At 43.3% G+C, this 23,701-nt stretch overlaps 1 protein-coding gene across 1 annotated transcript; it reads right to left on the reverse strand.

Annotated features, from left to right (window-relative positions):
- Positions 1 to 59: 59 nt before the first annotated feature.
- Positions 60 to 23,573, reverse strand: LRRC66 (leucine rich repeat containing 66). Its single transcript, XM_059383718.1, has 5 exons — positions 23,396 to 23,573; positions 20,909 to 21,406; positions 9,053 to 9,222; positions 4,161 to 4,350; positions 60 to 2,867 (listed from the first exon to the last, which is right to left on the reverse strand). Exons 1-5 carry the CDS (start codon positions 23,571 to 23,573, stop codon positions 658 to 660), a joined length of 3,246 nt encoding a protein of 1,081 aa, XP_059239701.1. The 3' UTR covers positions 60 to 657.
- Between the last annotated feature and the right edge of the window lie 128 nt (positions 23,574 to 23,701).

Consider the following 23,701-nt stretch of genomic DNA (forward strand, 5'->3'; position numbering starts at 1 on the left):
AGAGACTGTGGGAGATCATATTTGTAAAGGAAAATGATGAATTTTAGGTGCCGGGATGATCTATGTGGATTTGCGCTACTGGGGTTGAGAATGGGAGTCTGGAACTTGGGGAGGGAGGCGGGGCCTCATGGGGCACATGTGGGCGTGGTCTGTGTGGGGCCGGTTGTGAAGCAGCGGTGGGGAGGGGGGAGCGGAACGGAATGTGAAGAAGACGGATTAGATCTTTGAGGAATGCTCTTTGAGAGGGCACCCCGAGGTGGACAAGGAGTGTCGGGAAGGAAGTGGAGAAAATGCCAGAGCAGCAGGTGGATACACAGAGGAGAACACAGCTCCTGACAGCCCAGGCTGGAGGTCGCCAAGGAAGGGCGAATGAAGGACAGCGGCAGGATAGCTTCTCCTTTTTACAAAAAATGCCACTTCTTTTCTTGAAGACTGATTTTTAATTTACATTTCCATCTACAAAATGGTCTCTCTTTTGACATCACTTATGAAAAAATATGGAGTTCCTCTGAACCCTCCCTAAACGTCACTTTATAGTTTGGTGATCACCCTCCAGAAAGCTGTACGGTTCTCTGTGCAGAATGTGTTGAAGATTGTTCAGCAGACCCAGATGGAAAATCTGGGTCTGTCTAAGGGCTTCGATCTGAACGCAAGATGTTACTTGAGTTCCCTTTGGTTTTCAAGTTCCGCATCGTAGTAGAGCAGGCCCTCGTGCAGCCGGCCAGCTCCCCGCAGGTGGCCCCGGGTCTGCCTTTGAACGTGGACGTGAACATGGTCTGTTTCTGACTGCAGCAGGTTCGCTTCTGAGTATTTACTCCCCTGTCTATCAGCGATGGGCTCCCGTGTTCCTGGTGAGCTGGGTTCATCTGGGGGCTCTTGAAATGACGGTGTCTGACTCCTGGAACCGTTTTCAGCACAATCCCCCTCTCCTCTTTCACCCTGGAGAGTCGGCTCATCGCTACTGGATTGTAACACCTGTGTTCGGCTTCTAACCTTTCTGGAATCCGAGTCCTCCAGAGGGCATACGAACCCCTGGCTCGCATCGGTGTCCATCGGGTGGGAGTTCCTGTGGCCCCCTTCAGAATGTTGTTGTGCGGGTTGCGAGGTTTCACCTGCAGTGATCTTGAGAGGAATATCATGTTGAACTGTGTTTACTTCCTGAAGGCAGGCTTCGTGTTTATAAACGTCTGAGTCTCTTTCATGACTGTTGCTCTCGTCAGGGTCTGAGGGACCTTCAGCCGGCCATGGCGGTGTTTGTGGTATGACATCTGCATTGAAAAACTCTAAGTCTCTCAGTGAGTGATGCCATGTTACCGTCTCCGATAGGAGAGCTGCGGCATAATCACTGAGCACTGTGCCTGGGAGCTCATCACTGGAGGGGCTGTTACCGCCCAACAATGCAGGCAAGGTCCATGGACCCTCACATGTATCCGTGTCAGAGGCACCTTCCAGATGAGTCTCACACAAACCAGAGTCTGGACCAGAAATGAGAGGTTTTGCAAAACAATCCTCCTGATTCTCACACTCCTCCAGAATCCTCTGGCAGGGGATATGGTCGTCAGGATCCTCCAGTGATGTAACATAGTCCTTCCTCACCCCTGAGTCCCCATCCTCCGGGGGCTCGCTGGCTCCATGGCTCTCCCTGCCGCGAGTCTCTTCTTCGGTCTCATTTCTTGCACCCTCCGAACTTGTCGAACTTAGAGTAAATAAAGACCCTTCATCGGAATCAGAATCGTAGTTGCAGTCCATTGTATACTGAGGGCTCGAAGGAGCCCATTTCTGTACCGGTTCCACGTTAGCAGGAGTGACCTGCGGGTCATGGCCCCAGCCTGGAGGAAAGATGGGTGGTGCAGGGCTCTGCTCTCCCCAGTCCCTGAGTGGGACTGCGCTGTGGGAGGCAGGAGGCCCTTCCTCAGCACTGGTCTCCTGGAGCCTTTGCTGCTGTGTGTCCAGCAAATTCAGGTAACCGCCCCCTTGCATTTCCTTGGAAAACTCCAAAGGGAACCGCTCATTCTCTCCAGCCCTCTGTGCGTTCACAGGCATTTGCATTTTGGAGAGAGAAGCTGCCATTTCTCCTGGAGGCGTGCGGGGAGAACCTTCCTGGGCCCCAGTCGCATAATTTACTTCCCCGAGAACATATTCCTTGCGGATGTGATCCTGTCCTGCTGGAATTCGTTGGTTATGACCAGCATTCGGACGTCCTGGGGGAGCGGAACGGGCTGCATGGTCACTCAGAAGTATGTCATCCTTCTCCCCTCCTGGCCCTCTGCTGTCACTGCCCAGCCCCCCGCTCCACCGGTGGCCCTGCTCCCGTCTGCTCTCTCCTGTGGCTCCGTCGGGGATGACAGCAGCGCGGGGGCCGGTGGGCTCTTGGAGGGGCCGATCTGTCCTCCGGTGCTGGGCCTTCCCTGAAGCTTCCATGTCGCTGCAGAAGCCCTCATTCCAGTATGCGTTATCCGCGTTATCCGCGTTATCCTCGCGGTCCGAGCTGGGCCCCTTGCGTCTGCATCTCTGGTGCCACAGTCTGTCAATGAAAGGCCTGGCGAAAGCCCCCAGGCAGAAGGCCACGAAGAACGTGATAAACACAGCCAGGCAGACGGCCAGGGCGAGGTCCTGGGAAGGGGCTCCCTTTCTGCCAGCCGCGGGCACATCCCTGGGGCTCCTAGCCCACCTGGACCGCCGGTGGGGCCTCCCGCTGGCCGGGGCGCCCACCGCTGCTGGGGTGTCGGAGTGCTCAAACCCACCTGCGGGGGGCCTCTCGGCTCTGCCGGGCGGGAGGCTTTTCACAGGCTTCGTGGGATGGTGAGGAAGGTGGGTCTCCCTGGAACTTCTGCTTTGGGGGGTCCACCAGTATGCCTCCTCATCCCCTGCAAGCGGGGTGGGGGGGAAACACAGTGAGCGGACATGGAGGAAAGGCTCTGTGGGTCCCCCTCAGCCCTCACCTGGCTATGTCTCAAGGGCACACTGCGTGACAGCAAGCAGCTTTACTGACCGATGATGGGCTCAGGTCATGATCTCGTGGGTGGGGAAATCCAGCCCTGAGTGGGGCTCCGTGCTCAGCAGGGAGTCTGCTTGAAGAGTCTCCCCCTGCCCCTCTGCCCCTCTGCCCCCTCATGCTCTTTCTCTCAAATACATAAATAAATCTTGGAAAAAAAAAAAAAAAAGACTTCTCTGTGATCTTGATTTCTTCGGAACCTGGTAAGCATGGCCATTTTTCGACCTAAGTGGCAGTCGTGAGTCATGAATGGAATAGAGTCTAAGACTCATTACAAAAAACCTTACCCTACTCCCCCAGCCCCATATCCAGTTAGGAGTTGGGAGATTTAGTCCAGATGGTTAATGGCAAACAAAAGTCTTCCAGAATGTTCAACTCTAGTAACCTAGTCTAGCAATTTGGGAGAATGTCAGGGAATAAATCAAAGAAAAGTATAGTTTTGAAATATGTGTGTTTTGTGTGTATACACACACACACAGACACACACATATAAAGTAGGATTATACTTTCATAGGGTTAGCATGCATTTTATTTTATTTTGATTCCAGTATAGTTAACATATAGTGTTTTCAGAGGCAAACCCTTTAAATAATCATGTCTCGCATTTTAAAAGTTCCTTTTTTGATCAGTTATTTGTTAAGGATTGGGATTGGGATGCTTGGTTTCAGCTCAGGTCATGATCTCGGGGTCCTGGGAACAGCTCAGGTTGTGATTTTGGGGTCCAGCAGCCTCAGGCTCCTTGCTCAGCAGGGAGTCTGCTTCTCCCCCTCTCTCTGCCCCTCCCCCTGCTCCTGTGTGTGCTCTTGCTTACACACTCTCTCAAATAAATAAATGAAATCTTAAAAGAAAAAAAAAGACTTGGGATAAAAAAATGTGACATTTTGGGGCTCTGTCTCCCTGTGAAATTACTGTTTTTGACCAAATCCAATGATTTCCGAGCCACTGGAACTACGTTTCTTTGACCACGTGAGGACAATCATTCATGAACCAAGGGAGACAGGTACCAGTGACTCTTCTGTGACACAGCCAGTGGCTGACTAAATGCCCAAATCAACACTCTGGCTTTCAAGGGGACTGTCGTGGTTTCCAAGGAGACTGACTATTTCACGGGCTTTTCTCAGTTCAGCTGACACCATCTCCGGGAGAAGAGGCGCCACCGACTTACCCACAGACTCGCTGCAGATGCCATTCCATGTTTTCCTCCAGGAGTCAGAAATGACATTTTGGAAGGCGGCCATGCTGTAGTCACACTGCCACGGGTTGTCGGCCAAGTCCACCTCCAGATGGGGAAGTGCCAGAGCAATGACCATCATGGGTAGGATGGCGGTCAGAACATTGTTGCTGAGGTCTACAACCTGTTTGAAAAGAAACAAATTTAGGGCAGTCTGTGAATGAAGACATGCAGAGACAAAATCAACAATTAGTTACAGATATTGCTTACATTGCTATGGAGGCAATACGAATTTAGGCCTGATTTGACAGTTAGGGAACACTGAGTTTCAATTTCTGCTCTGCCCCTAACAACTCTGTGAGCCTCAGAAAACTGTTCACTTTTTAGGAGCCTCCCTTCTAGGGTGGTCGTAATGGTTAGATGCATGTGAAAGCTTTCAGTATGGTGCCTATATCAGATGCCCAGTCATTTCCTCTTCCTTCTCTCCTATGAGTGGTAATTTGTACTTTTAGATAAAATCGAGACTCCCTGTGATTTTCAAGGTCTAGAATTAGATACCAGGTCTAGAATTTCTGGAAGCATTGTGATCTCGAAAGTGACCAAGGATCCTGGGCCATGAGAACATAGAACACAGAAGAACTGTGGTTGAGAAGTAGCAAAGTGAGATCTTTTGGATCAACAATTATCTCCAGGGTAGTAGTACATTTCCCTGCATCTATGGCCACTGGTGTATACCAGATGACTAATTTTTCTAGTCTAATCAGAAATGAGGGAGAACTTGGGGAACAAAAAGTCTTCAGTGGCTCTGGAAACAGAGAGCAGGGACCTGCAGAAGTTGGCGATGGCCATGACATGATACAGCGGGGAAGGTAGCTGGTATAGCTCTTGCTACTGTTTGCAGAGTGCTGCTGTGCAACAGGCATTCTACTGGGTGCTTTGACCTTCCCCTCCCCTTTTTCACAGAGGAGGAAACTGGGCTGGGTCACACAGTGCACACCACAAAGCCCCTAGTACTGGGGCCTGGTGCACAGCGGGTGCTCAGTAAGTAAAGGAGAAAGGAATGAATGAATGGAGTGTCAGAGCTGAGATCTAATCCAGCACCAGGGCTGCATGCCTTTCCCTCTGGAACATGCTGCCTTGGAGAGCCTGGGCTCCCACTGCCTGGGAGGGAAGGGCTGGGGGGAGGAGGCCGGGAGCAGCAGGCAGCAGGGGGCGGGGAGCATGGGGCTTAGGGAGGGCCAGGTGGTAGGTAGAAGAACAAAAAATCATAAAAGAGAAAATGGAAACCCTGCTGGAAGGGAAAAAAAAAAGTAGGCCATGAATGAAAGCCAGAGAGGCTGAATGTCACCCAGGTCAATTGTTTTATAAACACCAGGGAAAAAACAGCATTGGCATCTTGGGTTCCATAAATTCCTAAATAGAGCTGATTCAAACAAACAGCACCATGACCAAGACCACCACGTGTAGAATCAGAATTCTCCCGGAACCGAGACAGTGAGGGTAACCTTTTTAGTGCCGAGTAACCAAGCAGTCTTGACTCCCAAAGGAAGGTTCCCAAAGGAAGGAGACTTGGGGTTGGGGGAGAAAAAACTACTTCGCTTCGCCAGGCCTTGCCTGCGATCAAGAGCTTTCTTATGAACCACACCCCCCCCCCCCCAACAACAACTGAAGGGAATACTCCGGTGTGTTTCAGGCAGTGATTTTCCTTTTAGTGCATCTGCATTTTGTTCATCCCGGCGTCTTATATTACAAACCATGGAACCGAAAACAAAACTGAAGCAAGGAGAGAAAACTCATAAAATGATTCAGGAGGAATAAAGATGAAAGCAGAACAGTCTAATTTGCCTAAAGAAAAAGCCATCCACCATCACTGGAAAAGGGTGTGCATTATAGAAAGATTGGGAGGCATCGAATGTTGCTACACGAATCACAGTATCCAAGAAGAATGGGAAAGCTTAAGAAAAGGAATGCTAATTTGAAATGCCAGTGAAACCTATTTCATTCCAGCAAAACACGATGATGACTTTATGATTTGAAAAATCGATCTGGCTTCTGGAAAGATTCCTACGTGGGAAGACACAGAGTGTAGTGTAAGGACTAAATACATTCTCCTGAAAAAGAAAAAAAAAATCAACATCTCTTTTGATATTCTAGCTTTCTGGTAACAGATAGTTTCATCAGGTTCTGAAACCTGTTTTTAGAGCCATCAGCAAACATGTAGATAGGATAATGGAGAAGGAGACATGGTATGATCCTGGGCGAGAATTGCAGATGATTTAAAACCTTCTTGGGGCTAAATGCTTTATGCTAACAACATTTTTAGTTTGCCTGTAGCATCTCTTCCCTGTGAGCTGCCGAACACTTACAAAGCACGGTAAAAATGCGTAGGAAATAACAGACATAGGGCAACTGCACACACAAATACACTTACAGTCAGTATACAGTATGTGAAATGCGGTTCCTAGGCGATCCAACAACTCATTTGTGGGGCGTTGGGGAGCACTGCCAAGTGCTCTTTTCTCATCTGCTCTGATAATTACTGTGGCAGAGATGGTCCCCAATGGTCCTGCCTCCTGATATTCATGCCCTTGAGGAATCTCCTCCTGTGGAGAGGAGGTAGAGCCTACGACTTGGTTCTAAGCCAGCAAATATGGCAGAACAATGTGATGTCACTCCCATGATGACATTGTGTTAGCTTGTCATGTTTTTCTCGATGGAGAAGCCCACGTGGCCCAGGACTGAGGGCAGGCTGAGGCCGACAGCCAGGAAGGAACTGAGCCCTCAGTGCCACAGCCCACTGACACCTGCCTCTTGTCTACACCCATGTTGGCTTGGCAGAGGGTCCATCTCCAGCTGGACCTTTCGGGGAGTCTCCAACCCTGGCCAACACCTTGACTGTGGCCCCTTGAAATACCCTTAGCAAAGGACCCAGGGCCTTGCCTGGCTTCCTGACCCCCCAGATCAGAATGTTTTGTGAGACAGTATGTGTGTGGTTTTGGACGACCAACTTGGTAGTAATTTGTGACCTTCCTATTCATGAGCATCGTTAGTTTATCCATTCGTCTGTTCGGCAAGTGTTTTTAGATACACGTTATGAATTAGACATATGTTGAGCGCTAGAAAGCAAAACAGATGACGATGTCCATCCTCAAAGAGATTATGAGGATGAGGCACTAACAACGAACGATACCTAAAACGAAATGATTTCAGCAGTGAGGAAGAAGCAAGAGAGCAAGGGAGTGTGTTGGGCAACGAGGCTGGAGAGGCAGGCAGGGGCCGGCCCTTGTTGGGAACGCTTAGAAGGATTTTTAGCAAGAAGTGGCACAGTTTTGTATGTTCAGAGAGTGGGGCGCTGTGGCCACTTTCGAATTTCTCTATGCAGTCTTCATTCAGAAAGACCTTGCTATATTCCAAGTACATTCAAGACATGTTATGTGCATCAAAACACTGAAATCTCACGAACTTCTATCAGAAAGGAATGATGTTACCTGAGAAAACTGAGGCACAGAGAGACATGGTGACTTGCCCAAGATTGCGTGGCGGCAACGTGGCAGAAGCTAGGTAGGTCTCAACCCGGGCAGCTGAGCCCAGAGCCCACCGACCTCACCGCTGCCTCACTCACCTCCTTTCAGTAGAGGAGGGACCTGGGGGGCCCCGGCTGACAGGTGGTAGCTGGAATTTTGTCTCCCATCTATACTTGCATAACACTTTTCATAAAACTGGGAAAAATCAGCTATGTCGATACTCTCCAGTATGATGGCCCTTTAGCCACACACGGCTTTCAAGCACTGAAATGTGACTCATCCCACTGGGCTGTGGGTACGGATAATATACGCCAGGCTCTGAAGTCTTAGCATGAACGACAATGTAAAATATCTCGTTAATGATCTGTATATTGGTTACATGGGTTAAAGATAATATTTGAGGATACTGGGTTAAAAAATATATTTCTAAACGAAATTCACCTGCTTATTTTTACTTCCTGAATCTAGTTACTAGAGCATCTAAAATTGCCTACGGGGCTCACAGTTTGTTTCTACGAAATGATGCGGGGCTGTGTAAAAAGTGAGGGTCTGTGATGGAGGGTATGGGGGACTGAATCTTTCCCTAAGACCTCAGGAGGTGTCCCACTGGAAGCCCTTTGGCCTTTCTAAAGGAGCATCGAAGGGAGACTGTAATCCGCCCCCCACCCATCACCAAGAGTGGGGAGGGTTGGAGCAGAGAGCTTGAGGCAGGGGCTGCAGTGGCCAAGCCCCATCAGGGCTTTGGTTGGGGGGTTGGGGGTGCCTTTCCGTTCACAGCTGTCAGCACATTATGAGATTACTGCAAGGTGCCTGAGAGACAGGCACGTAGTAAGTATTCTACAAGTATAGGCTGTTATTATGATTATTTTTATTATGTACGCCCCGTGTGGGTTTGGAAGCAACTGGCCTTCAGGGCCCCACAATGTTCCATCCAAGGCTGCTCAGCATCGCCCAGAGGTGGCTCGGAGGAGCGGCCTCAAGTGCTCCAGACTGTGCAGGCCCCGGGGACCTGTGACCCCACCCTGCAGCTCAGGGCGGAAGCCTCGGGGATCACCGAGATTGAATTTCCTGCCAACGGCTAAGTGGAAATGGGAAGTTGGGTTTAATTTGATTTAGAAAAATAATGTGCCAATTCTTGCGGCTGAGTATTATGTTCGAGTGAAATTCATGTCTATGACTGAGGCATTTGATTTTGAGGCAAGGGAAAGACTTCAGCAATTTCGGCTGAGCCTTAAAATAGGCTTCTAGTTTTTGACTAATAGCCTGCACTCCTGGGTGCGGAGAAACTCTCTGGCAGAAATATTCTAATGTAATTGTCCAGCTGCCTGCGTATTGGAAATCCTCTAAAAGTCACTTTATAACCTGTAACTTCTTGAGGTCCTTGAAGGCTTCTGGATGAATCCTGAATATCTTGTTGCTTTTTAAGTAAAGGTTCTCCAGCCGCGGGCAGTTCCGGAGGTCCGAGGGACCGATCTGCGTTATCTCATTGAACGACAGGTCCAGACTCTGTAATGATTTCAGGTTCCGAAGTCCTGTTAAGAGAAAAAAGCACATTAAAATATCCAGGGGGTGATGTTCACTGCACCATTGTTGATCGCGGTGAAACCATGGGGACACCCTGCGGGGCTGTCCGTGGAGGGCCGGCTCAGCGGCGCAGCAGACCAGGATTCACCGTGGGTTGCAGGACAGCCCAGAGTATGATTCCAGCGTTCCTGGAGGGAAAAGAGCCGCACGCAGACAGATACACATGTTCTGAGCAAGCAGAGGAAAAAGGCCGGGAGGGAGATGAACTGATTGGTCAGTGGTAGTAACACTCCACAGTTCTTGTTGGTCCTGTAACACATCTAGGCATTCGCTTATTTTTCACAGGTAATATGTGTAGCGAGGTTTTGTTTTCTGGCAAAATTGTTTACTTGGGTTTTAGTCTCTGTTTTTGTATCCAGAGATTAACCAGGAGGCCCATTTGGCACAGAGCACAAAGGCTGGGAAGTAGGTGCCAGTCAGAGCCGAATTCCAAACCCGATTTCCCACAAGAGTCTCATAAGGATGCCCTGCATTTTCCCAACTCCCTTCTGCTCTGTTCTCGCAGTTTGTGTCTTTTTTTTTTTTAAGATATTATTTATTTATTTGAGAGAGAGCAAGCAAGAGAGAAAGAACATGAGCAGGAGAGGGTCAGAGGCAGAGGGAGAAGCAGAATCCCCGCTGAGCAGGGAGCCCGATGTGGGTGGGGCTCCATCCCAGGATCCTGGAAATCATGACCTGAGCCGCAGGCAGACGCTCAACCGACTGAGCCACCCTGGTGCCCCTCATAGGTCGTCTGTTTCTCCAACCAGCTGCTACTTAGCAGAACAGGTTGGTTCAATTCCAGAAGGGAGTATTGCTTGTCTACAGTCTGCAAGGTACTCGTTACCAAATTGATTATGCAGAGATGATGACTTAATGTAAATAGTCGGACATTGATGTTATCATATGTTCACAACAGCTGAACTGATTAAGAGATCATTACAACAACTCAATCAAAACATTAGGAGCCAGGCACTTAGTGCTGAGGACAAACAGAGCACAGCATCCTCGTGTTGGAGTGAGTGCTAAGACATACACATGAGAAAAAGTTCCTGGTTATCTGAGCCCTTACGCTCCAGCATGCTACTCTTACAGTTCCTGTAAGGTCTCGTTGCTTAATTTGAATGGAACACGGACCCTAGGAGTTCAGTGGAGGGAAGAAATCATTCTACTTTATTTTTTTTTTTAAGATTTTACTTATTTATTTGACAGATATCACAAGTAGGCAGAGAGGCAGGTGGTGGTAGGGGGAGTAGTCCCCCCACTGAGCAGAGAGTCCGACGTGGGGCTCGATCCCAGGACCCTGAGATCATGACCTGAGCTGAAGGCAGAGGCTTTAACCCACTGAGCCACCCAGGTACCCTGGAAGAAATCATTTAAAAACTCTTGTTTAGGGGCACCTGGGTGGCTCAGTGGGTTAAGTCTCTGCCTTCAGCTCAGGTCATGGTCTCAGGGTCCTGGGATTGAGCCGCACCTCGGGCTCTCTGCTCAGCGGGGAGCCTGCTTCCTCCTCTCTCTCTGCCTACCTCTCTGTCTACCTGTGATCTCTCTGTCAAATAAATAAATAAAATAAAATAAACAATGTGGTTTAAAACAAAACAAAACAAAACTCCTGTTTAATTGTATACTCTCTTTATGCTCTAAGCACTTCCCAGACATCTCCTTTAAATCATCACAAAGCCCTGGACATTGTTAGCATCTCGTCAACAACAAAATCTAGGTGCAGTGAAGTTAAGAGCTTAACCCATATCTTAGTAGGTGGAGCTGTGGTGCCGGGATTGAAGCTCAGGTCTTTTAGTTGTTACCGTTTAACCATGAACATTTCACACACACACACACACACACACACACACACGCAAAAATAGTAAACATGTACTGTAGGACTTATAATATATATGTAGGGGTCAATATATATGTAGCATTGTGTATGACAATCCGAGCACAAACACCAGGAGAAAAGAGGTGGAAGAATATAGTTGTAAGTTCCTTGTGTTACAGGCCAACAGTATAACACGACATAAAACAGGCTGTGATGTCAGGGTGTGTATTGCAAATCCCAAAGCAACCACAAAATAACACCACAACAGCAAAAAAGTATGGCTAGTCAGCCTGCAAAGGAGATAGAGAGGATTAATTTTAAGATTAATTAAAGAGGATTGATTAAATACAGAGGATTAATTTTAAAGATACACAATTAATGCAGAAAAAATCAGAAAAAGATAAAAGGGGGAACAAAGAACAGAAGGAACAAATAGAAAAAATACCAAGATGATAGATAGAAATAACAGTCTAAAAATACCAAATAAAAGGCAAAGATTCCCAGTTTGGATAAAAATTCAAGAGTCAACTATTCAATTCCTACAAGAAAACTGCTTTAAATATAGGAATATGAGCAGGATACCTGTAAAAGGATAGAAAAAATAGTCTTTTCTATAAATGGTGTTGGAATAATCGCCCGCCTTTAAAAACTTCTATATGTTATTCATACCACATACAAAAAATTAAAACTATTTTAAAACTGTCATAAACCTAATGTAAAAACCTAGGTTTTAGGGCACCTGAGTGGCTCAGTCATTAAGCATCTGCCTTTGGCTCAGGTCATGGTCCCAAGGTCCTGGGATCGAGCCCTGCATTGGGCTCCCTGCTTTGGTGGGGAGCCTGCTTTGCCCTCTTTCACTCCCCCTGCTTGTGTTCCCATTCTCTGTCTCTCTCTCTCTGTCAAATAAATAAATAAAATATTTTTTAAAAATCCTAAATTTTAACCTAAATATAAATAGATCATAAACCTAAAATATAAAATGTAAAAAAGTAAAGTTACAAAACTTCTAGAAGAAAACATAGAAAAATCTTCGTGACTTTGGATTCAGCAAAGATTTCTTAGATATGACACCAAAACACAATTTATAAACTAACAAAGTGATGAAATGTATTTCACAAAAATTTAAAATTCTGCTCTGTGAAAGACATTATTAAAATAAAAAAAATACTCAAGCCTCAGACTGGGAGAGAAAATATTTACAAATCACATATCTGTGAAAAGTCTTGTATGCAGAAGAGAAAAAAATAGACACTGGCCAAAGATTTATATACATCATTAGAGACATAACGGATGGCAAATAAGCGCACAGAAAGATATTCAATATCAATAGTCACTAGGGAAATCCAAATTAAAACCACAACGATATATGGCTAAAATTAAAAAGATGGCCCATACCTGGTATGGGTAAGGATGTAGGACGACTGAAATCCTTACACAGTGCTGGTGGGGATTTAAAATGATACAACCACTGCATACAACACTGGCAATTTCTTCAAAAGTTAAACATCTACTTGACATACAACTCAGGCCTTGTCTGCCTAGGTAATTTACCCAAGAGAAATGAAAGCATGTATCACCACAAAGACTTTGTTTCATTATTCTTTTGACGTTGATAGGAACAGTAGCAATAATCCCTCTCTCATCTCTGATACTGGCAGTTTGTGTCTTCTTAAGTTTTTTTTCTTGGTTAGTTTGGCTTGGTTGGTTTAGAGAATTATCAATTTTATTTTATTTTTTCAAAGAAACACATTTTGGCTTCGTTGATTTTATCCATTGTTTCTCCTGTTTTAAATTTCATCGATTACTTCTGCAATTTCTATTATTTCTTTTCTTCTGCTTGCTTTAGGCACACATGGCTCTTACTTAATTTCTCAAGGTGGAAACTTATGTTTTTGATTTTAGACTTATCTTCCAGTGGATGCTTTTAATGCTATACATTTCCCTTGAACTGCTGCTTTTGCCATATCTCACAAATTTTGATAGACTGAATTTTCATTTTCACTTAGCTTAAAATATTTTCAAATCCCTCTTGAGACTTCTCCTGTGACACATGTGTTATCTAGAAATGTGTTGTTTAAGTTCCAGGGATTTGGAACTTCTGCTGCTGATTTCCAGTTTAATTCCATTGTAATCTGTGAACATACTTTGCATGCTTTCTGTTTTTTATTCAAGTTTGTTAAGTTGTGCTTTATGGGCCCAGAATGTGGTCTGTCTTGGTAAATGTTTCATGTACAGTGGAAAAAAATGTATATTCTACTATTGTTGGAGGGAGTATCCCATACATGCCAGTTGAATCAAGTTGACTGATAGTGATATTCAAGTCAACTACATCCTTACTGATTACCTGCCGGCTTCATCTATCAACTGGCAGGGGAGTGCTGCAAGTTTCCAACTATAGTGGATTTTTAAAATTTTCTTTTTCAGTTGTCAGTATTTCCTCACATATTTTGACACTCTGTTGTTAGGCACATTCACATTTAAAATTATTCCATCTTCTTCAAGAATTGGACCCTTTATCCCCTTTATATAGTGCTTTATTTATCCCTGATAGTTTTCTTGTTCTAAAGTCTCCTTTGTCTGAAATTAATATAGTCACTCCACTTTTCTTTTGGCTAGTGTTTATCTAATGGTTTATCATTTTTTTAATGATTTTATTTGACAGAGAGGGAAATAGAGAGAGAGAGAGAGAGTGAAAGCAAGAAAGCACAAGCAGGGGGAGCAGCAGAGGCAGAGGGAGAAGCAGGATCCTTGCTGAGCAGGGAGCCCGATTCAGGGCTTGATCCCAGGACCCTGGGATCATGACCTGAGCCAGAGGCAGACCCTTAACCAGTGGAGCCACCCAGGAACATTTAATGGTTTATATTTCTCCATCCCTTTAGCTATCAGGTTTATTTATAATAACCAAAAAGACAGCCAATGTGCCCACAAACAGGTAAATGTATATCCATGCAATGAATTCTGGCAATGAAAAGGAATGAACTTTTAATACATACAATGCCATGGATGAATCTCAAAGTAATTATGCTGAATGCAAGGAGCTATACCAAAAAAAAAACCCATATAATATAATTGCATGAATATAAACTTATGGAAAATACAAACTAATATATAGTATCGGGAAGGAGGTCATTGGTTACTGAAGGGAGAGGATGGGTGGGAAGGATAAATCATAAAGGGCATGAGGAGCTTTGGGGATGCAGCCAGTTCATTATCCAACAGTGGTGATGGTCTCATGGGTCAGTGTGGTTCAGTGAGTCAAAGGACAGATCAAAGAGTGCAAAGCAGACACACGAGCGGGGGCCTCTGATAATGTTCAGACTTCCAGAAGTCTAACCAACAACAAGATAGTTGATGGGTATTCTGAACTTCACATGAACTCTGAACTTTTGCAGAAAGAGAATGGAAATCACCCATTGTACCTCAGATCACAGAAATGACCATCACAGCAAAGACTGGGATGGGGAACAGAGAATTAGAGACTCAGGATGATCAAAAGGCACTAGAGGGGAGCTGACATTGTTCGAGCACCTGTTATGTACCAGATGCTGTGAGAAATGTTTCACATGTATCATCACTCTACGTGTTAAAGTTTTTACAAGCACTGTCGCTAACCCTCATAACCTCCCCGTATACGCCATCATCCTCAGTTAAAAATAAGAACCAGGCAGCTTTGTATAGGTTAAGTGTCTTGTTTAAGGTCAGTTAACAGGTAAATAGAGTAATATAAGAGGTATAAGGGTAAATAAGAAGAATGGGACCAGAACATTCTAAGCATGGGTTGGTGGGGGTGGGGGTGGGGGTGGGAATAGGGACTTTGAAGGCAGAGAGTTACGAGGATACCCCCTTATTTGACTCCCTTCATAATATCAAGCTAAGATCCCCAAGAGGAAGGTAAACTCTGCAGATAAGAATTCAGACTGTTGGGACGCCAGGGTGGCTCAGTTGGTTGAGCAGCTGCCTTCAGCTCAGGTCATGATCCCAGCATCCTGGGATTGAGTCCCACATCGGGCTCCTTGCTAGCAGGGAGCCTGCTTCTCCCTCTGCCTACCACTCTGTCTGCCTGTGCTTGCTCTCTCTCTCTCTGATAAATAAATAAAATCTTAAAAAAAAAAAAAAGAATTAAGACGGTTAAGTTCAGTTATAGCTCCTACCTGAAAAATTTCCATCTATTTCCAATTTCAGAGAATTAAGGTTTAATTCTATTAAGAGAACTGGTGGAGTCCTATAAATGACATTGTTCGCTTAGGGTCTCCCAGAGTAGGGTTGGGAAATTTGAGCAAATTTTCCACAGTACTTGGGTGCGTTTCTCAATGGGGAAATGTGTTCTTTTAAAAATTTTGCATGGCGAATCAATGTTGAGAGGGTACTCAGGTGAACAAAAGAAGTGGGGAGAGGCAGTGACAGCTGGGGCGTGGCCATCGGAAGGTAGATTCCATGTTTCCAGAGAGGGGAGTTGAACATCGGGAGGAAAATATGGAGGCACTTTTGTGGAGAAGGAATTATTTATTGAACTGTTTTCCGATGATCACACAAGCCAGAGGAGGCAGGAATCTGATTAGTTTTTGCATTGAAGCAGCCAGAGGCATTTTTATTATTTCTAAGAAATTGTCTCAGTGTCTCTTAGAAGAAAGGCCATAGAGGGTACACCCAGACACTAAATTGCCTTAGGAATGTTCCTTTGGACTATGAACTTCTTTTTTTTTTTTTTTTAAGATTTTATTTATTTATTTGACAAACAGATCACAAGTAGGCAGAGAGGCAGGCAGAGAGAGAGGAAGGGAAGCAGGCTCCCTGCTGAGCAGAGAGCCTGACTCGGAGCTTGATCCCAGGACCCTGGGATCATGACCTGGGCTGAAGGCAGAGGCTTAACCCACTGAGGCATCCAGGCGCCCCTGGACTATGAACTTCTTAAATGCTCTCCTAAGAGTGATAATCTGATAACATAGAACAATGATATTCAGGGAGTTATGGCTTTAAGTTCAAAGAGTATTGAGAATTGAAAGAGTCTGAAATGGTCGTAGACAAGATATTTTATTCATTAGGTCAGCCCTCAAGGTGGTCAGTTTTATATAGGTGAGCCAAACACCAGGCCCTCTTAGCTTACTGACATACATTCATGTGGCTATTTTAGAACCTGACCCGGTTTTGAAAATACAGCTTATTGGTATTTCCATAATTCAACAGCAATCGGGAAGAAATATGAAACAGATTATAACATACTTTTGTTTTTACCATACACTAGTTATGTTTTTTTTGTTTTTTGTTTTTTGTTTTTTTCCCTCCACCAGTTTCAAAAGACAGGTATTATTTTGTCTCATTTTAACACATTTATCTCTTGGTTTCCAGAACTTAATGTGTTAAGTTTTTGGTCTGTCAACCTAATTGGAATCCCAGGAAGATGTTGGTCCTTCTGCATTTCCAGGTACTCTATGGGCACTCCAAAATACTGCTTGTGGGATAGCTGAACTGGAGATTGATCCCATTGTTTGAAAACTGATTTTTCTGCTATTAACACTGTACTCCAAAGATCTGGGAGCAAGGTGGAATTGAATCAGAAAGTTAAATTGCATTGGCTGGCACTTCTCTTGGGTGTTTCCCCAACGGGAAGCTTGTTGGTGACATCACAGCTGACTCTGATGACACGGGATCAGTTGAGTCTGGGTGAATCAGTGTGAGCTTCTGCTCCTGCAAAGGTGGGTCTTCCTGAGTGAAAGCGACTTTTCATGGATTCTGTAAGCTGTCACTGCTTGAAGACGTGAGACAGGATTTATAAAAACACACATGTGGGGTGGGGTTATGGACATTGGGAGGGTATGTGCTATGGTGAGTGTTATGGCGATTCACAGACCTGTACCCCCAGGGCTAATAATACATTATATGTTTATAAAAAATTTTTTAAAAAAGCACACATGTGTTACAAGGCCGGTTGTTTGATTGCTACTTTGTGAGAATCTCTGATTTATTATTATTTTCGATGAACGCAAGCACTTCTATAAACAGGCAGACACAAGTGAGTTTCAGCTCATGAATTATGTGGGCCAGGCCTTCCACACTGCAATAGCTATTGAACATTTTAGAAGATAACTTGAGATTCAGACAAAACCGAATTGATAATTTGTTTCTAAATAGACTGCTATTCTCAGTTTGTGCCAAGACAGAAAAAAATAACTAATATTTGCAAAGTACTTTACATGTATACAAAGTACTTTTCCCATATTTTAATAGCTACCATTTACTATGCCAAAGGCCATGTTCCAGTAGGTTCTTGAAATACATTTTCCTGGGGCGCCTGGGTGGTTCAGTGGGTTAAGCCTCTGCCTTCGGCTCAGGTCATGATCTCAGGGTCCTGGGATCGAGCCCCGCATTGGGGGGGGGGTCTCTGCTCAGCGGGGAGCCTGCTTCCCCCACCCCCTCTGTAGGCCTCTCTGCCTATTTGTGATCTGTCTGTCAAATAAATAAATAAATAAAATCTTAAAAAAAAAAAAAGAAATACATTTTTCCTTGAATCCTCACTACAATTCTATGAGTAAATATTATATTATCAATATGTTACCTTTGTAACCAAAATTTTTTTAAAGTAAACTGTACCCCCAATGTGGGGCTCAAACTCAGAGCCCCAAGATAATTAGCAGCATGCTGTACCGACTGAGCCAGCCAGGGGCCCCCAGATGCTGCCTTTACCCAGGCTTAGAACAAAGGAATCAAAGAACAAAGGGAGGGTCGGAAATAGAAAGGTACTCCCGGCAGCATCGCCCTTTCTTTTACCGGGTTTCCCCCTCCAAAATGGGATTTCAAAGTCAGGGTGACTGAGCGACGGTCACAGAATCGTGGAATGGCAAAGGGATGTTACAGGCGGGCTCAGCTGAAGGATAGGGCGATTAGAGGAAAATAATCCAAGTCACAAAATGCTACGGATAAAAGAGCTCTGAATTATGTCCAGTTAGATTCAGAGCTTACATTGGCCTCCCACTATCAGCTGGTTTCATTCATCTCTCTACGGTTTCGTCTGCTAGAGTTCTAATGGAGTTTCAGATACATGACTGGCTCATCACCTTTTCTTCTCCTTTGTAAGTGTAACATTTTTTCTGATCTTTTGGGGAGGCAGAAATTCAACTTGGAAAAGAAAGATGGGGTTGTATATGCATTTTATAGGATAGGGGTGTTTGGTCCTTAAATGGTATTGTAGTCCCTCTGAACTCCAATTAGCTCTGGGGAATACATCTGCCTTAAGGAGAGAAGTTAAGTGATGGGAGATTATTTTGACATATTGCTCTTTTATCTCTATGTCTCTTTTTCCATTTCTCCCCATTCAACCAGAAAGGAGGCTCTGTGTTAACTACGCCAGGGGAGGCACAGGGCAAGGCAGAAAACAGAGGAGTCTACAAGTCTTTCTGGCTTTTGTTTCCAAAGGCCTAAACCTTTAGATGAAAGGAATTTCTAGATCTAGACAGAGTGTTTTGAAGAAACAAAAAAATGTGAAGAATTTTCTTCGAACTAAAAAACTGAAAAGAAATGTTCTCTGGCTGGCAGGGTTGGTAGGGGACACACGTAGACGGAGAGAGACACGCACACAGACATGCACGTGTGCGCGTGCCCACACACACACAGAGACATGCACATGCACATGCACACTTTGATGCCTTGTCAGGGTATAAGATTCTAGAGCTGTGGTACAAATTTGGGGAAAAGCAGAGGAAAGCTAATGGAAGACTGATACTAAGTACAAGCATCTCACACCCCATCCCTAACTGAGTCTACTAGAATGCGAGCTCAGAATCAGAAATTATGTTGGGGTATAGACATCAGAAGGTTATTTCTCTAGTACACTTGAACTTATGGATTGAAATTCACATCTACTAGTTAAAATTATGTTATATCATATGCATATGTGTAGCTACCATGATGATCATCACAGAGTTATAGCAAAAAAGTGGCAGTAGTCTAAATGTTGTTTGATTAACCCAGTTATAATGTATGTATATATCAAAGCTATTCAATAATATAAAATACTATTTATGAGATTGCTTAATTATAGAAAGATGTTCAAAATGGACTGTGACATGAAAATACAAATTATGAAATATTATGGAAAGTATGATCCAATTTTGAAAGAAAAATATGCACATAGACATGAGGAATAGACTTAAAGAATATATACAGTTGATCCTTGAACAACACAGGATGGAGGGGTGCTGATCCCCTGCACAGTAAAAAAATTACATATATCGGGCACCTGGGTGGCTCAGTGGGTTAAGCTGCTGCCTTCGGCTCAGGTCATGATCTCAGGGTCCTGGGATCGAGTTCCACATCGGGCTCTCTGCTCAGCAGGGAGCCTGCTTCCTCCTCTCTCTCTCTGCCTGCCTCTCTGCCTACTTGTAATCTCTCTCTGTCAAATAAATAAATAAAATCTTAAAAAAAAAAAATTACATATATCTTTAGCTCCCCCTAACTACTAAAAGCCTGCTTTTGACTAGAAGCCTTGCCCATAACAAAGTCAATTAACAAATATGTTGTATGTTGTATGTATTATATACTGTAGATGTTATTAAGAAAATTGTAAGGAAGAGAAAATATATTTACAGTGTTCTGTAGTACTTATAAAAAGAAATCCATATATAAGTAGATCTGTACCAAGGTCAACTGTATAACATGAAGGACTTAAAAGTTTTCTCCTTTAAATTTTTTTTAAATTACTAATGTTCTACAAACAGCAGGGTTTTAAAAATAAGAATACGATAAAAATTATCAAATAAGGTGCAATTAGTTTATACTTCACACTGAAAATCCTGCACATTGCTTTTATGAAAAAGCTTAGGGAGGGAAGACTCTTCCCTTTCCCACATAATTCTGTTGATCTGATGACTGGGATAGTCATTCCTTCACCTGGCAGGCTATTGCCAAAATGATGCTTCAAACAAGACCAAAGGCTGGGGAAAAAGGAAAACAATAAAAATATGAAAGGAAAGAATGGAAAATAAGAAAAAAACGAAATACGCATAACTTGGGATGGAGAAAAAAAGACAATATCCTTACATTTTCTTTTTCTAGCAGAATGTCTCATATAAGGTAAGTACTTAGCAAATAGTGACCAAGACTAAAAATAAACAAGGAAAGGAAATTGTCTGGCACTCCTGGGTATTAAAAAAGGCAAAGGAAGTTGCAGATTATGAATCTGATATATTTTCTTAATAAAATATTGGTGATTAGTTAAGGAGGTCCAACATGTGGATTACTGAATGCCAGAAGCCATGAGAATTTATTAAACAACAGGATATGTGGAGTATCCTGTTAGAAACCAGGATAAAGAATTCTGATTTTGATTTGATAATGAGAAAGTTTACATAGTGATCATACAACTTTAGCATATTTCTCGTCTACACTTGGAGGACACCATTGTCCTCCAAGCTGATGTAAAACGTATTCTAAGAAAACAAAAATTATAAATATGGCAACATACTTAATTGGAATTGTGCTATACACTGAAAACATATAAACTAGTTATTTCTTAGTACTTCCTATATTTAATAACAAATATATGATAATCAATGTAGATAATCTGAAGTCATGATTATTTAGCACTTAAATACTTCCTAGTCTCTGTCAACAAAGCTCTATTACATTAATGTAAGTTATAATGATGAGAGATTCAATTGCATTGGCTATGAATTCCACATATTTTAACTTGAAATTCCGCTAAGAAACTCATTTATCTGTCCTGATGAAACTGCTTTACTTTTAGCAATTTCCTCAAAACTGACAACAAACATGGGATTCTTACAGGCATAGAACATCTCCTTGTTTCTCGGGGCTAGCCCATCTCTTAAAATCGTACTTACCCTTGGGAATGTCAGTGAGTTTGTTTCTTTGAAGAATTAACAACTTTAGAAACGGAAGCCCATGCCTGCCGCTGCTTCTGTGGCATTTCCCCCATGAGGACTTGGCACTGGGTAGATCCAGAGAGAGCGAGCGAATGGAACCGTTGCTGAGGTTTAGTATTTCCAAAGTGTGGAAGTGTGCAAGAGGGCTTAAGCTGATGTTCGAAATGTGATTGTTACTGAGGTCCAGATGTTTTATATTCCGGTCTTTTCTCACGCGAGACTGTATGAGATCCCTAAGGAAACTGGCACTTGCATCCAGTGTGGCCGCTGCCCGGGGCATGTCCGCACGGGTATCATGCTTTCCAGTAAAAGAACAGTTTGTCAGAAGATGTCCATTCCATTGACACTCCGAACTGAATAAAATACTGCCTTTTCTGGATGGGTTTGTCATTGTTCCAGTAAAATAAAGACCTGTTAGCATTGTTAGGACTTGGAAATGTAGGTTTTTCATAATGCCTAGAGAAAGGAAAATGAATGGCCTTATTCAAAATAATGTATGTGACAATTAATGTCGAAGAAGCAGAAAATTCAAATTTCAATTTAAGGTTTAGGAAAATTATTTTGCCTTGATTATCAATTTAAGTGCATTTGATTTCTTAGAACTTGGGGCATTAAAATGTAGCTTAAAAATGGTAAAGCTATGGGGTGCCTGGGTAGTTCAATCGGTTAAGTGTCTGCCTTAGGCTCAGGTCCCAATCCCAGCTCGGAGTCTGCTGCTTCTTCTCCCTCCTCTTCTCCCTCCTCCCCACCCCAACCACACTCGATTTCTCTCTCTCTCTCTCAAAGGCTTTAACAAAATGGTAAAGCTATAGTATGCAATTACATTTATGTCACAATTTAAAGAAATAACTCCTCTGATTTTCTAGAAAATATTCACTTGGTCCTCACCTCTGTGTCTGTTATTCCAAGTATACTCACCGTGCAGTCTGCTTTGGAGGAAAACCTACCAAGATTAAAGACTTCTGTTTTTTTGCTGGTCATTAGTACTGAGCAAAGTCTATTATGCTTATCTACAACCTGTAATCAGCTATGTGGTTTATTATGTGAGTGACAAGCCATCCAGTTACACTAAACTATGAACTATATGAAGGGCAAGTTCAACTCACAAAGGAGACTCTTGATTTTTTAAAAAATTAAATTAAATTTACATTTTTTGTGACTTTAAATTTTGAAATTTAGACACAACATAAGCAAAATGGGTTATAAAAATGATGTTCTGCATCAGCACCATCAGGATTTAATGAGATACATAAATATCAAGTATCATTTTCATCAAAGTTTGAGAAGCAATTGAAAATTTTAAAGTAAGTATCTACAATGGCTAAATGTGTATACACAAAAATTTTCAAAGAAAATGGATAGTAAACTCCCCAAAAGGCTGTAAGTTCCCAGAAGGGCCATGTTTTCCAAATATATATATTTCACATATTTCCAAATATAGATGTGTGTGTGTGTATATATAGAGAGAGAAAGAGAGAGAGAGATCCATTCACAAGAGACTCTTTTTTTTTTTTTTTATGACTAGAAGAACTACATATATATATATATAATTCCTCTCCCTTCTCCCCATGTTTTATATTTTCAATAGTCTCTAGTCTGTCCCAAGGCTATCCTGTTTGGATAAATAAGTGCACGGAGTGAATGAAATGAAACATGTAACTTTTAAACTTTGGTTTTATACAAGGTCAACTCTCCTACATTTTAAAGGGCACCTAAATCGAGGTACATGTGTCCACGAACCGTAACGGTACCCTACAGCATGGAGCAGTGATTTATTTTGATGGCGTACTTCTTACACAATACCAGACATTGAATTAACTTGTCCAGCCAGAAGGATATTTGTCTCTATATTCAAAGCCGCAATCATCATAAATACAAGTGTAGACCTTGTGAATGTAACAATATGAGCAATCCCAGAACACGGTCATTCACAGGCACCTTATTCTGCAGTACTGAAGAGAAACATATGAGTGACAAATACTTATTGGGAGCATGTTAAAAATTTTCACTGACCTGGTTCTTTTTAAGTTGAGGTTTATATGTTAACTAATAAATTTGAGTTCAAAAAGCTAGATAACTTTGTCTTAAAATGAAAGACACTGATTTGTAAAGAAAAATTATGCGTACTGTATACAGACTTTCATGTACTAGGTAAAGAACTCCTGAGAACTCTAGAAAAACTTTCTAAGGAAACTGGAAAACAATTAGGTAAAATGTCAGTCTTTAAATGGACACATTCAAGCCTAAGTATGAGGAAGCCGAGATACTGGAGGTGTGTGTGTCAGAGAGTGAGATAGGAAGGCTCTAGAAAAAACAGAAAGTACAACAGAAACCAAGAGGCCATTCTTCTATAAAAGGGAAGTTAAAACAATTAGAAGAAAGCAGAAGGTATGTTTGATAAGGTATAGGAAGAACACAACAACAGTAGCAGTTTCTAAGGCATACCTTCTGGTCCTTGGGTAGTTCTCAAATGGGTCTCTGTCTGGATACAGCCAGGTGGGTGGGGATTTAGACCTGAGCCTTTAAAGCTCCACCCATCTGCCCTTGGAGCCTCCCTGCCCCTGGAAACCTTCGCCCTTTCATCTTCCAGGTTCTGGCCTCTTGCCACAGTGACAGTGTGCATATTCTCCTGCGACACGGAGGGAAGAGACACTAGAGAGAGACAGTCTGCAATGCACAGAGGATAGGACTATCCAAATAGCAACCATACAGCTTCGAATGATGAGCTCTAGGATTCCAGATGGATTACGT

The sequence above is a fragment of the Mustela nigripes genome, chromosome 1, assembly GCF_022355385.1.
Source record: "Mustela nigripes isolate SB6536 chromosome 1, MUSNIG.SB6536, whole genome shotgun sequence".
Taxonomy (NCBI): Eukaryota; Metazoa; Chordata; class Mammalia; order Carnivora; family Mustelidae; genus Mustela; species Mustela nigripes.

What these genes read in the sequence shown, in the direction of transcription:
- LRRC66 (XM_059383718.1), bottom strand. Translation starts at nt 23,573, where the DNA reads ATGCACACTGTCACTGTGGCAAGAGGCCAGAACCTGGAAGATGAAAGG. An exon ending in AACTACCCAAGGACCAGAAG is followed by an intron (nt 21,407 to 23,395) that starts GTATGCCTTAGA and finishes TCCTTTCTCTAG; the next exon opens with GCATTATGAAAAACCTACAT. An exon ending in ACTCACTGACATTCCCAAGG is followed by an intron (nt 9,223 to 20,908) that starts GTAAGTACGATT and finishes TTCTCTTAACAG; the next exon opens with GACTTCGGAACCTGAAATCA.